Source organism: Denticeps clupeoides, unplaced genomic scaffold (genome assembly GCF_900700375.1).
Source record: "Denticeps clupeoides unplaced genomic scaffold, fDenClu1.1, whole genome shotgun sequence".
Classification (NCBI taxonomy): domain Eukaryota; kingdom Metazoa; phylum Chordata; class Actinopteri; order Clupeiformes; family Denticipitidae; genus Denticeps; species Denticeps clupeoides.
This window is the reverse complement of record NW_021629813.1, coordinates 47446-63287: the sequence shown is the minus strand read 5'-3', so window position 1 is coordinate 63287 and position 15842 is coordinate 47446. Positions and strand designations below refer to the sequence as shown.

Here is a 15842-nt window from a genome sequence, read left to right as displayed (position 1 = left end):
TACTATTACCACATATTTCACAATCAGTCGTACAAATCAACCGTCTGCCGCTGCTTCTGTTTGTTTTCTCTGAGACACGGAATCAAGCACACAGCCCACTGGCAAACTCCAGTGAAGAGAACAGCAGATAAATCCTGGTTCCTGACTCAGCATGAAACAAACCAGAGGGTCACCACAGCCACCACCACCGTAACAACTACAGCTTAAGGGATCTTCAAATGTACCAGTAACATCATAATGGACACATAATGTAGACCATGACACTGGACTACACTCTGGAATTGTTCAACCATACAACTGTTGGACTTTTTTTTTTTATTTATTGGACAAATCATCAGAAACCCTGATCTGACACCATTTGCAGGCTCACTCTACCCTGGAAGGGGGTCCCTCTCTGTATCACTCCTTCTGTTTCACAGGGTTTCTTCTTTTCTTTTTATCTCTCGCCTACAGTTTTTTTTGTGTGAAGATTTTCCTTGTGTGCAGAAGGGTCAAGTGTGGGGGGTGTCAACAATGTTGTTGTTGTTGTTGGTCAACAGAGGCGTTCCCTGTTTTCTAAATGGACCAGGCGGCCTCTCTGCAGCTTGGTTTCTGGCTTTTCTCTCAGAAACTAGAAGTGCGGGAAACGCTCTTCAGTCAGTCCTATTATCATTGTCGCCAGAGATTAACTATCCAACTCTCAAGTCAGATCTCCCTAAATTCCATCAACATGTGGACTTTGCGAAAAGAAGGGATAACGCACTGGATATTGTCTACACTAAATTCACCAGTTCATACCAGGTGGAGCCCCGCCCCATCTCAGCCAATCAGACCACATCACTATTATGCTAATTTAGCATACAGACCACTTGTCCAACACACAAAACCTGTTCTGAAGCAGGTGAGAACCTGGCCTGCAGCAGTCGTTTCTGCTCTTCAAGAATGATACGAGTGCACTGACTGGCAAATGTTTAGAGACGCTGCAACCAACAGCGACAACATCATCAACTTGGAGGCGTACACGACATCAGTGAACAGCTACATCAGCAAATGCACTGATGACATTACAGTCTTCAAGTCCATCACCACATGATCAAACCTGTGGATGACTGCACAGGTATGTGAACTGGACTGAAACAGAACTAAAACCTGGGACAGTGACCCCTGGATCTTGGACTTCTTAATTGAGAGACCTCAGTCTGTTCGGATCAAGAACAGCGTCTCCAGCACCACCACACTCGGTGCTCGGTCCAATGCTGTTCACCCTGTTGACCCACAACTGTGCAGTGATCAGAAAGAACAATTAGTCAGCATAAAGAGAGGAGGTGCAACGACTGATGGACAACAATCTATTTCTGAACGTGGGCAAAACAAAGGAGATGATTGTTGACTTCAGAAGACAACGGAGGGACCACTCACCACTGAACATCGACGGATATTGTGTGGAGATAGTCAAGAACACAAAGTTCCTCTGTGTTCACCTAGAGGAGAACTGGATCTCAACACCACCTCAACAGCCAAGAAAGCTCTGCAGCATCTTCACTTGCTGCGAAGGCTGAGGAAAGCCCATCCCCCACCACTCATCCACACCACCTTCTACAGAGGGACTCGTGACGACAGTATCCTAACCAATTGCACCGTATTGGACCACAAGACCCTACGTTGGATAGTGAGAACAGCTGAGAAGATCATCAGAGTCTCTCTTCCCTTCATCACGGATATTTACCACACATGCTGCAGGAAAAGCCACCAGCAGGAAAGCCACCACCATTGTGAAGTATTCTACACACCCCTGACATGCACTCTTCACCCTCCTACCATCTGGGAAAAGGTACTGAAGCATTCAGGCCTTCACTGCCTGACTGTGCAACAACTTCATCCCACAGGCCATCAGAATCCTGAACACTCGGTAAATTTTTGACTCTGACACACACACTATCAGTGGTGGAATGTAACAAAGTATTTGTACTTCGTTACTGTACTTAAGTAGATTTTTACATATCTGTACTTAAGCAAAAATAATAATGCATACTTTTTAGTTTACTCCATTACATTTTTCGGCAATAATCTGTACTTTCTACTCCACTACATTTCTACAATTTATGCCGTTACTCGTTACATTTTATGAACACAATTTCCTCAAAATCTTGCATGGAATAATAGTTAGCTTATTGCGTTCTGGCGTTGTTTGCCATTTCCTACCAGTCAGGCTTTATTAGCTCCAATGATGGCAGAGCGCGCGTCAGTTGCAGCACGAGCTGGTAGACCGGCTTGATTTCAAGAAGACGAGACATTCAACATGGACCCAGAACCTGCATCAACTGAGCGTGAACACGAGCCCTGCAGCTCTGAATCACAAAGAAATCCTTGGCCGTATTTAAGAAATTTATTTGAGTACAAAGAATGAGTCCTTGCGATTTCTTTGCATCCCATGCCAGCCTCAACATAAAGAATTGTTGGCATTTAAAAACTCCCCTTCAAATTTGAAAAAACATATAGAGGTAAGCTATGCTATGCTATGCTTTTGGGTATGTTATGACATGTTATGATACTATTATCTAGCGAAATGTATGTTGACTTACAGAAATAGTATAAAAATCACACCAGTGTAGCTTCATCATTTTTTTAACACGGTGGTAGGATAAAACTGGTTTATTAGCTCGGAGAAGATAGCTTAATGTCTTTGCTAGCATAGTGTCCAGCTCAGTGTTGTGCCAGTTCACACTGAAAAAGAACTAGTTCACGTTCATAGTTAATTTTTTACAATTTTGAAGTTCACAGCTGTGCCAGTTCACAGCTAAAAAAACGAACTAGTTCACGTTCGCTCTTTATTTATTTTATTTTTTCGGACTCGAAGCACCAGCCATGCTAGCCTGTGATCAGCAAACTTTAAAACGTGAGCGCCGTTCAGTCTCGCCAGAGTGAACGTCATTCACATTCACGTTCATAATTTGTAAACTGATTCGTTCAGTTCAGCGTTCACGAAAAACAGGAACGCGTTCAATGAACCGTTCATGCACAACACTGGTCCAGCTTGGCTGGAAGGGGTGCTTTCCGCCTGTTTCACAATCAGTAGTCATCTCAGACTAGAGATGTGATCACAATAGACCAACACTCCTGTATTTCCTGGGTTTGTCACATATTTCTCTCGTAATTATAAGGTTTATATACATAGTTTAGCACAGTAAATAGGCCTAATAATATACTTGATTGTGCTAGTTACTTTGTTCGAAGATCTAGGATTACAAATGTTTTAAATTAAATTGTAAGAATGAATAATTAACACTTACAGTATATCATTGTTATTTTTGCTATCTATTATAGTGAAAGCACAGATCACTTCTGAAGGAGTACCTGGCTGCAACTGCAACTAAAAAGAGGGGAACATCATCTGCTGGTGAGGGTTCTTCAATAAAGCAGCGGAAACTTGACAACACCAAAGCCTCTCAGAAGACCATGGACCTTGCGGTGGTCAACTTTTTTTTTTTGCACCCTTTTGGTGTAGTAGAACAGCGTGAGTTCGTTAATTTAATGCAGCATAATCACCCAGATTACCCAGTCATGTCACGTACAACATTGAGAGAGAGAATAGATTAGCACACAAAGCGAATGAAAGATGGAGTGAAGAATGCAATGCAGACTGCTAAATACATCGCCACAACTACAGTCTGTTGGACAGCTCATAGGCAAAGCTTAATTCGGGTTACTGCCCACTAGATTTATTTCAGATAACCTAGAAAGACAGTCTGTTGCTCTATCTTGAAAAAGGCTGAAAGGGGCACATACTTATGACATGCTAGCCAGTACTCTCAATGACATTCATACAGAATACAGCGTCCGTGAAAAAATTGTTAGGACCACTACAGATAATACCTCTGTCACGACTACGGACTTACGGGGGAAGGAAGCGCAGAGGTCTGACATGCTGGGAAGGGGTTTTTATTATTAAATAAACAATAAACACAAATGAAGACGGGCGCGGTGGCCAAAAACGATTTAACTTAAATACAGACAAACTAAAACTAACCCGTAGGCGTGTGGCGATTGCCAGAACTCAAACTACGAACAGTGTTACCAACTAAAGTTCACGAAAATGCCAGCGACCCCGAACGGGCTGAAACTTCCGGCATTTATGGGGCGTCAGGATTGGATTCCGGTGTGGAGCCCAGCTGCAGGCAATCCTGACAGAGCCCCCCCTCCAAGGGCTACGTCCTCGGAGCCCCAACAGTACCATCAGTGGAGGCGGCGGGGCGGACGGCGGCAACCACAGGGCTCCTGCCCTGCTGTATCCTCCCCTTGGAGGACCCGGTCCCTCGGGCTGGCTCCCCGGCGTGGTCAGGCGTGGCGGCCCCGGTCCCTCGGGCTGGCTCCCCGGCGTGGTCAGGCGTGGCGGCCCCCGGTCCCTCGGGCTGGCTCCCCGGCGTGGTCAGGCGTGGGCGGCCCCCCGGTCCCTCGGGCTGGCTCCCCGGCGTGGTCAGGCGTGGCGGCCCCGGTGCCCTCGGGCTGGCTCCCCGGCGTGGTCAGGCGTGGCGGCCCCGGTGCCTCGGGCTGGCTCCCCGGCGTGGTCAGGCGTGGCGGCCCCGGTGCCTCGGGCTGGCTCCCCGGCGGGGTCAGGCGTGGCGGCCCCGGACCCTCGGCCTGGCTCCCCGGCGTGGTCCGCTTGGTGGCCCCGGACCCTCGGCCTGGCTCCCCGGCGTGGTCCCGCTTGGCGGCCCCGGACCCTCGGCCTGGCTCCCCGGCGTGGTCCCGCATGGCGGCCCCGGACCCTCGGCCTGGCTCCCCGGCGTGGTCAGGCGTAGCGGCCCCGGACCCTCGGCCTGGCTCCCCGGCGTGGTCAGGCGTGACGGCCCCGGACCCTCGGCCTGGCTCCCCGGCGTGGTCAGGCGTGACGGCCCCGGACCCTCGGCCTGGCTCCCCGGCGTGGTCAGGCGTGGCGGCCCCGGACCCTCGGCCTGGCTCCCCGGCGTGGTCCCGCATGGCGGCCCTGGACTCTCGTACCTGCACACAATAATCAGGGCCGATCCATCTGGGTATGTGTGGGCCCTGTCTCCACACGTCCCCTCTGACACGTCTTGTGTCACCCCCTGCACCGCGCAGGGAGATTGTCCCAGAACCTCCGGCGACTGTTCCAGGCACCCCAGGCTGGTGCCTTCTGGGACTATGCAGCCCCTCTCGCTGCCCGGCCCTGGTGCCAAGGGGGGGGCATTGCCAGACCATCCGGCTAGCCCCTTCTGCGTCCGTTGGGACAAGCAGGCCCTCTTCCTGCCTGTCCCAGCTGGGTCCTCATGCCTACCCGGGGGCTCTATGGCGCTCCACCCCTCTGGAGGCAGACGCAGGCCCATGCCTGGCCCGCCCTCCTCACTGGCTACCGGAGGACCCAGCTCAATCGCTTCCCCACCTCCCCTCCCCTCAGGAGGAGTCCCCAACCCGAACTGCACCCCCCCAAAAAATTCTTTGGGGGAGCACCCCCCCCGGCTGGACTTAGGGGTACCTTGGGGCTTGTCCACCTCGCCTTGGACCAGCACATTCGGGTCAGGAACCTCCTCCCTGGGGTTCGGCTCCGCGGCTGGGTCGCCATCTGGTGGACACAAAGAGGGGAAGTGGGGGCGACATACGGACACATATACCACGCACACACACACACACAGACAGAGACAGACAAAAGAGAGGGTCGTCTGGCTCCCTCTCTGGGCTCTCCGGGACCTCCTCAGGGGGCACAGCCAGGATCTCGGGAGGCGCGACCTTCTCGTCGCCCGCCAGTGCTTGGTCTTCTTGCCCCGGATCCTGACTGGCGCTGGATGTGGTGGAGGGGCAGAGTTCGATCCCTGGCTCAGGCTCTGGCCGATCAGACTCCGCCCTCAGTCTCTGCTGGAAGTCCCGAAAACTCCTGTCGGTCTCTCCCTGCTGCCAGAGGGCTGTGCTCCAGCCCCATGCTGATCCAGTCAGACACGTGAGGATGGTAGTGATCTCGTCCGTGTCTGCTGCCCCACTGAAGGGTCCTGGGACCATTTGGCTGTCCCACACAGGGCTGGGCACGTCGCTGGAGATGGTGGTGGCCGTGTGGCGTGGGGGGTGGTGGACGTCTTCTCCAGCATGCGGGGGCGCTGGTGATGCGCTGCCGTTCAGCTGGGGAACGTCCGAGCAGAGGGAAGGCGGGTCGGCGACTGGAGCTGGGAGGGCATCTTCCCTGTGAGGCAGTTCCGGCAGTGCAGTTGCTGGCTGGCGACCTCCTGTCGCCCTGTTCCACCAGCTTACCCCCGCATCGCTGTCCTCCTCCTCACTGTTGTCGCACCTCTGGGACTGACGTGGGTTTCCACGGACCTCGCAACGATCATGGACGGGCACGATGGGCGGAGCCATCCCGGCACCGACTGCCCAATCGGCGTCATCCTCGTGTTGGTCCGTGTCGACCTCATACCCTCGGAAGTCACGTGGATCTTCACGGATGTCGCGACAATCTCGGACGCGCGCGCTGGGTGGAGCCATCCCGGCCCCGACTGCCCAACGAAAATCCACGTCATTGTCGCTTTCGTCATCCGTGTCCTCCCACCTGTGACTCCGAGGGTCGTCCACCCTGCGGACATCCTGGACCCAGGGTGCGATCAACTCCCAGGGACAGTACTCTGGCCATTCGGGCTGGAGCCTGCCCACCTCCTCGCTGGAGGGACACCGCCGTTGTCGCTTCTCACCCCCCTGGAAGTGACGTGGGTCCCCACGGACCTTGCGACGATCGCAGACTGGCGCGATGGGCGGAGCCCAACTCTCGTCTCCCGTGCTCTCGTCATCGTCCGTGTCGTCCCAGTCCACGGGGAGCCTTGCCAGCAGAGCGCAGAGTTCTTGGCTCGACATGGCAAAGATCGTGGGGGTCGCATCTTCTGCGCTCGCTGCCCACGTCACTTCCTCGCTGCTGCCGACGCCAACGTCCTCGCTCCGCCCACTCACCCGCCGACGTTGTCGCTTCCGGGTTTCGCGGAGTTTCCCGGGGGTGACGTCATCACGCGGCGCCGCGTACCACGGCTTCTCGGGGAGAAAAGGCTCCACCAGAACGGGCGGCGCGTCTCTCCCCTGGCGTCCGCGTTCGCCGCGCCGGGCTGCGTCCTTCGCGGCGTTTCTTCTCCTCTGCTTCAAACCTCTGCGCCTTTGGGGGGGTCGCTGGCATTCTGTCACGACTACGGACTTACGGGGGAAGGAAGCGCAGAGGTCTGACATGCTGGGAAGGGGTTTTTATTATTAAATAAACAATAAACACAAATAAAGACGGGCGCGGTGGCCGAAAACGATTTAACTTAAATACAGACAAACTAAAACTAACCCGTAGGCGTGTGGCGATTGCCAGAACTCAAACTACGAACAGTGTTACCAACTAAAGTTCACGAAAATGCCAGCGACCCCGAACGGGCTGAAACTTCCGGCATTTATGGGGCGTCAGGATTGGATTCCGGTGTGGAGCCCAGCTGCAGGCAATCCTGACAACCTCAAACTTTATTAAGGCCTTCAGAGTTTTTGCATGTGAAGATGAAGGAAGTTTAACTGAAGAACAGAGGGAAAATGTAAATGACAGTGTGGAGGAAGATGATCCAGAAGAGGAGACAGAGGGTGTTGAAGTTGAGGCTTTGATGAAGGAAGAAGATGAGTGCTCTGAATATCAACTCCCAAAACATCACTGTTGTGCCTGTCATCTTTTGAATTTGATCTCAACTGTGGATGCTAAAAAAGCTGAATCAAATGTTGTGTACAGGAAGATGTCTCGTGCAGCATTTGCCAAGTGCTCAGCTCTTTGGAATAAGAGTGCCCGCTCATCTATCGCTGCGGAGGTTATTGAAAGGGAGTGCAAACTGCAACTCATCTGTCCAGTTGATACCAGATAGAACTCTCTCTTCCTTGCAGTTGAGCGGCTACTGAGGATATTTAGAGAAAGTGGGGAAGGAGCTGTCAGAGCAGTGACCATTGCACTTAAAGTCCCCATGTAAGTTTGACTTGGAGCAGATGCACAGTTATGATGTGGTTGGCTATGGATTGTGTGCCATAATATTGTTGTTCACTAATCATTTACACCTCGTTTAATTGAACTGCAGTAGTAGAGCCTATAATTATTTAGATAACTTAGTACACAATAAGCATATCAGTCATGTCTGTTTCATATCTATGCTGACAGGCCACAAATTCATATTTTAACAACTTTTTGCAGACACAATCTGACATAATTAAAAATAGTTTGTCGAATGATGTGTGTAATAACATTATGTATATCTAGGTGTGTGACAAATTCCTTATATCACTTGTTGACATTCTGCATATTCCAATACTGTGTATTACAGGTTCAGCCCTGCAGAACTTGCTTTCTTAACAGAATATGCATCAACCATGAACCCAGTATCCATGGCAGTCAACATGTTGCAGGCAGAGGTGGATGTCCACATGTGATGGCTGTTACCAACTATAACCGTCCTGACTGTGAAGCTGGACCGCCTCCAAAAGTCATCCAAGTTCTGCCAGCCACTGATCTCTGCCCTTCAAGAAGGAATACAATGGCGGTTTGGTGACATGCTTGCTGACCCTGAACTCATGCTGCTGCAATTTTACTTCCAAAGTTTCGCACATCGTGGACAAGCAATGAGGATTTGCTAAGGTTGGGTAAGTAATTTAAATCATTCATTTCATTGGCAAGTGTTTAATTGATAAGGAAACCTTGCAAAGAACCTTTTCTGATCCTGCCAGTTAATCTGAAATATGTTGTTGCATCTAGGAGATCATAGGAAATTCCAAAGTGATAATAATGGTTTTTACAAGGTTAGAGAGACAGTACTCTTCATATAAGCTTAATGTTTCCTGTATTCTGTGTTTGGGTTGTTGTTATGTAGGCATGGACTACACCAAGAGTCACTTGGAGGAGTACCAAGCCTCATCACCAGATAGCCATTCTGGGTCAGAGGAGGAGGACTTCTTTGGCCATATGAAGGGAAATGTCCAAGAAACCACAAGACAGCTGGATGCCTACCTGGCCAACTCAGCTGCCTCCATAGATACTCTAAAGTCCAGCAGGGCACATCTTTTCTGCAAAAAGAGGCAGGCTAGGGTCAAAAAACTTGAAATTGAACAAAAATCACTGGTAATGCTGTGCTTATAAGGGCACCAAATGGCACTTATACTCTCATGTTCGTGAGAGAGCCATTTTCACCCTCTGATCTTTGATGGCCTGGCCAGTGGTAAAGTTTTCATTTGATGGTCCTTCATTTTAAGTTTCTTATTCTAAGATCTGCCTTTTGTATTTGTATTGTAAGTGTTGAGTTACACAATATTGTTTTTTTCTGCAAATAATAGATCATTGACAAGATTTACAATTACATCTGTTTTTCATATAGACTCGTGTTTTGTTAAAGAAAAAACTAAACAAAAAGTATTGATAATTCTAGGTTGATTAGGGGTCTGAATGGCATTTATACTGGCATATTCTTAAGAGAGCCACACCCCAGTCAACGGTCAAAATTTTTGTTGTTTCTCATTCTAACATCTGCCTTTTGTATTGACTAAGTGTTGTGTTATCCATTATTAGGCCAATGCTTTTTGCTTTTCTGCAATCATTGGAACATAAACTTTGTATTTACTAGTTTTACAGTTGCGCTACATTTTTTTTTCATGCAAGCCAGGGCAACTCTTGTTGAACAGAATGTGCTGATGATACGAAGTTGATTAAAGGGCTCGCAATGCCACTTGTACTGCCATATTCTTGAGAGCACCACCCCACCACTGGTGTTTGGTTACTGTTGTGTTGCCCTTTTACCGCTCTTAACAGAAGTGTTGAATAGTTTTGCAAGTACATAAATGATTTAAAGATATATCATGTCCTGATTGGTTTATCTTAATGGTATATTAGTGGGTAATACCTAGTATATAACTTGTCATCCACATAATTCTAAGGTACACACAGTATTGCAGAGTGCATGCACAATAAGCACACCAAACTTTCCAATACACATATACTGTATAATTGCTTGTAATTATTCCGAGCAATGACATCAGTACAGGCATAAGTCAGTATATGTACTATGCTTTTACAAAATGGCACACCCCAGATGTTGAGACAAACCATTGTGTGAGTACTTTTACTTAAAAAATATACTTTAAAGTAAATTTAAAAGTAAGTACTTAGGACTTTTACTTAAGTAAGATTGTTGATGTAGCACTTCTACTTTTACTTGAGTACATATTTTGCAGGTTACTTGTACTTTTACTTAAGTACTAAGCTTCTGTACTTCCTCCACCACTGCACACTATTAGTGCACCATTCAAAATTCAAAGTTTGCACTATTTTACTTTGAGCATTTGTTACTCATTTCTATAATTTAGTGCTGTCTGTCTCATTGTTGTCTACATCTTGCACTGCCTGTATCCCCTGTTTGCACTTTATGTAGCACAGTTTGTCTGTGTCACACATGTGCACTTTGTCACTATGTAACTTTTTAATTGTTCAAATGTTACATGTAGCACCAGGTTCCAGAGAAATGATAATTTGTTTCACTTTGTACCATCTAACATGTATATAGCTGAAATAACATTTGTCAACATTTAATAAATACCCCGTTCATTGTCAAAATTCTGCTGCAGCCTGCCACTGAAGGAGCTGCTCAGTGCTGTCAAGGTCTCCTGCATAGGGTGGGAGATGTTGTCTAAAAGGGATGATAGCTTATCTACCATTCTCCTGTCACTCACCACCTCCACTGGGTTCAGAGGGCATCCTTGACCAGAGCTCTCCCTCCGGATCAGCCTGTTCAGTCTCTTTCTGACCCCAGCAGAGATGCTACCTCCCCAGCAGACCACACCATAAAAGATAGCTGAGGCCACCACAGAGTCATAAAAGAGTGGGCCCTTCACCCCAAATGACCTGAGCCTCTACAGGAAGTACAGCTTGCTCTGCCGTTTCATTTAGAGGGCATCAGAGTTGTGAGTCCAGTCTAGTTTATTGCTCAGATGAACACCAAGGTACCTGTAGCTCTCCACAGCCTCAATGTCCTTACCCTGGATGTTCAGTGGTTGTAATGGAGGAAGTTTGTGCCTGCGGAAGTCTACCACCAACTCCTTGGTCTTTCCAGTGTTGATCTGGAGGTAGTTCTGCTGGCACTAGTCAAAGTCCCGAGTCAGTTATCTGTACTCCTCGTCATCCCCATTTGTGACTAGGCCAGCTATTGCAGAGTCATCAGAGATCTTGTAGGTTGTAGGTGAAGTCTACAGTGTAGATGAAGATGGTGAAGAAGAACGGTGCCAGAACCGTTCCCTGTGGGGCCCATCCTACTGCAGACCACCCTGTCTGACACACAACCCTGAGTTCTCACATACTGTGGTGGGTTGGTGAGGTAATACATGTTGTGAGGTGATGATTCACTCCTGTGTTCTCCAGCGGGAGACAAATAAAAGAAGACGATTCTCACAGTGCTCCCAGCGGTCTCCAAGTGAGAGAGGCTTGTAGGCAAACTGAAGTGGGCTGTGGAGTCTCAAGACTCAGATTGTTGCCTCAAGACTACAATCTGACACACATGGAACTTCTTCACCATGTCAATGAAGAGGCAACAAATCACCCCAAAAATAATTTAGGTTGGACCCTGACACCCTTCATCTCAGATTTAAGAAAGGCCTTATTTTACTTTACAAGATCAGAGGGATCATTCTCTGTCCAAACTGTGTAAGGGAAGTTGATTAACAAAGCATTGGTAGCTCTATGGGATTACTCTAGTACTTTACTCACTGCCTGCACTGCTCTCATTGCTACTGATTTAGGCTAGTTCATCGAGTCAAGTGTCAGGTCATGGGGCCACAGCACCACCAGGTGCCATCCTTACCTTGTCATAGCATGTGCTATCCTACTACGTTTATGGCCCTTTATTATCTTTTTGATACATAAATATGTAGTTTAACTAATCTCTGGTGTCGCACTCAACTTTTTTGACTTAATCAATTTGAAGAAAGTCATGCCAAGTCATGTCACATGTAGTGTAAAGTCCCTGACAAAGGTCTTGTCTCTTGTGTACAAATTGACCTCAAGTGCTAAAAAGTTGGGGGTTTTTTTTACAAGAAAAGGCTAATTTTATTCCCAACAGCTTTTGTAATAATATTTCAGTGCAAAACAAAATGGTCAAAAAGTATTTCAATAGTGAAAGCTTGCTAAAGCCCATTGAGTCAATTTTTGCAAAGACATAAGTGTTGTCGCCTTGTCATATGAGCTTCATTGACTAATAATGAATAATTAGGTCTCAGGTGTGTATAAAAAGAAACCCAGTACACTAGACCTTCACATCAACTGCAACACGCCTAAGATTCACCCTGAGACTAAAGTGTCGATTATCAAGAGGCTGAAGACCAGATCCACTGCTGATGTGGCAGACACCTTCAATGTGTCGCAGCGTCAAGCACAGAGGAATAAAAAAAAGATCTGAAGAGACTGGAGACGGTTTTGACAAGCCCAGGTCAGGCAGACCCCGCAAGACAACTGCTCCGTTTGTTGGCTCAAAAATCCAAGGCCAGCCCATTTCATACAAGGTCAACCCGAAAAAAAGGAGTCAGGAGCAGGTGGATGGCATGGAGCATTATCATTTTTGGGCAATGTCATTTTTTGGGGGGCAATTTGGGGTTTTTGGGTAAGGCTTAGCAGCAAAGTGAAATAATCAACAATGAGGAAGCAACGTCCAACATGGCTGCCAGGACTTAATGTTGGATGATGAACTGCTTTGTTCCAGTTCGTGGTCGTTGGTCTCTTGGGCACTGCAGTGCCCCCTGTGGGCCATGAGATGACATGATCGCTATGACATAAGACCACTTGTATATATGACAGAAAATTAAAGCTATTCAAACAGAAAAAACCTGAAATAGCCCACCTCAGGTGGACACGCCTGTAGCCGAACTTGAGATATGAAATAAAAAGATATTAATAGTAATAAACAAATATCTTTCAAAATGTATGAGCAGCTATGGCATCAGCTTTGATCAGGAAACGTGCAGAAAAAATATGCACACCTGGTAGGCCCTCCTAAACAAGATGATTGGCTCTGTGCAGTTCAGCCCACTCTAAGATCACTACAAATACAGTAGGAATTCTTCACACACACACTTTTGCTCTCAGCTCTTGCACAACCTTCAGGAGTACGGGAATGGCTTCAAATCCTGTAAACAAGATTTTTGTGTACGAGAATCCTGACTTTCAAGGCGTGAGCCGGGAGTTCACTGAGTATTGTCCAGACCTTCGGGATGTTAGTTTTAATGACTGTATCTCCTCTGTGAAGGTCATAGGGCAGCCATGGGTGTTATACGAACACCCCCACTGTCAGGGTGCCCAGTTCTACTTTGAGGAGGGTGAATGTCGATCAGTGGAGTGGCATGAGGTAATTTCTTCACTGGAACAGGTGAAAGAAGATCTGACAAATCCTCAGATCACACTGTATGAGGATCAAAACTATGGGGGTAGGAGCATTACCCTCAACTGTGAGACAAACTTAATGTTTGGCAATTTCAATGATATGATTTCTTCCTGCCGAGTGGACAGAGGAGCATGGGTCCTCTATGAGCATCCAAACAGAGGTGGTCATTCAATTCTGGTCAGAGCTGGAAGAGAATTTCCAAACATAGGCTGGATTGACAACCAAGTGTCTTGGGCTCGTCCTCTTAAACCTGGGAGACCCAAGATAACAGCAGAGCTCCTCTGGGACAAGAAAGAAGAAAACACCAAATCAGTCGTCATTGACTCCATCTGTGGTGTGAATCGTGGAAAACATGAGCAGACCTTCTCCTCTGAGCTCAGTCGGGAGTATGAAGGTTCTGTCACCGAGAGCTTCAACTTCAGCAATGCTACACAGATAAGTGTGGGGATGTCATTTGGGTTTGATATTGGTATAGTGAAATCAGAGGTCAATGTGAATGTGAGTAACACTTTCACCGTGGAGAAGGGGACAAGCAACACCAAGACGGAAAAGAAGGGTGTGAAGATTTCCATACCAGCCACCATCCATCCACACACCAAGCTCACTGTGAATGTAGTGAGAAAAGAGGTGGATGTGAAGGTTCCAGTCAAAATAACGATCCAGTCAGGCTATAGCTCTTCGACTGAATACGGGGAATACAGGTGCCAGGCTGGGAACACGATCTTGGCTGAATACCAAGAAGAGGACATTTAAGGATGCAGTAAAAGTAAAAAAAAGAATTATAACCATATCATATACACAGCAAACTAAATACTACTTACTAATAAAATACAGAATTCTTACTTTGTAATCTTATACGCCATAACCTATAGAGCATTTCATTGTTTCATTTTTCCATAACTAAAATGCTTAAAATGTAAGTCTGTCAGTCTTGATATATTGGTGTACCTCTTGTGATTTGGTGAAACTGGTGTGATTTTATCCCATATGTTAACCTCAATGTATTACTGAAAGTGAAGCGATTGTCATTGTGACAATTATTATTAAATGATTAGCATTATTAAACTAAGCATTTTTGTTTTTGTTGCATCAAAAACAAAATACCCAAAAATTATGTATATTCTGGATAAGCAGATTTGCAATACCTATGAGAATCATGAGATCAGAGTGATATATTATGGAATAAAACACATATGTATGTACAGATTAAAGAAATGAAAACAAACATTTAATTTCTGGAATGTCTGGAAACGTCATAACTGCATTGTCTTTTTAGACATCAGAAGCATTATTGTCTTCACAAATTTCAGAACAGTTAAAAAAAAAAAAAAGCCTCGAGGGGCCCATTTCAGAAAGGAGTTTACAAGTCAAAATTGTTAAGCCTGAAATGAGAGAAACTCTGGGTTTTCCGTTTCAAAGTGGCAGGTTTGTCAAACTCGAGAAAGCAGGGTAAGTCAAGCCTGTTTCTGAAAAAGAGGTAACTTTTACTTAGAGTCAGTTACCGTGGTAACTTACTCTGTGAACCTAACCTGGTCAGGAACCTGTTTTATTCTCTAATCTGTGAGTTTCTGTTGGTCTCCTCCCCTGTTTTAAAGATGAAGCAGTTAAGAGAAATGCATGTACTTTTTTGGATGAGGAGACTGTATTAATTCGAAGAGAATTACATTGACGCCGGGCAAGGACTTTGAGACCCAGAGTGGATTTCTTTTCTTTTCTCCATACATTTGTGTTTGAGCGTTACCGTTTTACGTTGCAATCAATTACATAAATCCATAATCTAATCCGTTCTTAGATTACTAACATTACCCATTGTGGCCGCGCTCTTACATCCGGGCAGATACTATGTGCAGCTTTACGTTTCTTTGCTAGGGGAAGATTACTGTAGATTATTGGGGATGCTGTGCATATTAGTAAGGCCACTGTATGCAGGGACACAATGGTAGTAAGTGGGATTTGAACCTGGGTCTTCTGGTTCATAGGCAAGTGTCACTCACTAGGCTTCTACCACCCACTGATAAATGCCTTAAATGTAAATAGATAAAGTGTATCCAAGTATTGCTCCCATGAAGCCTGGGCTCTTGAGCTTTTGTGAGCTGCAGGCTGTGCTTCGGCACCTGTCAAGAGAAATTAGAAAGTTCCACACCTACATCAAAAAAAAGCTCACTCCCAGGTTCACGTGAAATCAGAGCGTGCTGTAGATGTGAAGGTGGTGGAAGTAAAAGAGATCTCCGTACTGACAGAGGTGACTGCATTAGTCCAGAAACTGGCTCTCAACCAAGAGGAGCAGATGGATAAACTGTCTGTCTGTTTATTAAATTAATGAATTTCATGTCATCATATTGGAGATCTTTCTGGTATGTTTTCTGTCTATATTATGAGCCATTTCTTCAAGTTGTGGGAGACTGTTTTCTGTTTGCAGAATATAATACTAGAATAGGCATAAAGACAACTTCTGGC

The 15842-nt window shown here is 46.8% G+C and overlaps 1 protein-coding gene and 1 long non-coding RNA gene across 4 annotated transcripts; both read left to right on the top strand.

The window, feature by feature from the left end:
- Positions 1-412: 412 nt before the first annotated feature.
- On the top strand, positions 413-9815 carry LOC114774606 (uncharacterized). Of its 3 annotated transcripts, none has more exons than XR_003744837.1 (4): positions 413-1888; positions 3304-3493; positions 8298-8613; positions 8841-9815. It is a non-coding gene; the product is annotated as an uncharacterized LOC114774606 (long non-coding RNA). The 3 variants fall into 3 exon arrangements; XR_003744836.1 differs by having other exon boundaries at positions 413-2480; XR_003744835.1 differs by lacking the exon at positions 413-1888 and having other exon boundaries at positions 2627-3493.
- Positions 9816-13074: 3259 nt separating this feature from the next.
- Positions 13075-14454, top strand: LOC114774607 (epidermal differentiation-specific protein-like). The gene has a single exon (XM_028966409.1). The coding sequence runs from the start codon at positions 13119-13121 to the stop codon at positions 14136-14138; it is 1020 nt and encodes a 339-aa protein (XP_028822242.1). The 5' UTR covers positions 13075-13118; the 3' UTR covers positions 14139-14454.
- The last annotated feature ends 1388 nt before the right edge of the window (positions 14455-15842 follow it).

Bases quoted from the DNA above. Each gene is read 5' to 3' on its own strand.
- LOC114774607 (XM_028966409.1), top strand. From the start codon at position 13,119: ATGGCTTCAAATCCTGTAAACAAGATTTTTGTGTACGAGAATCCTGAC.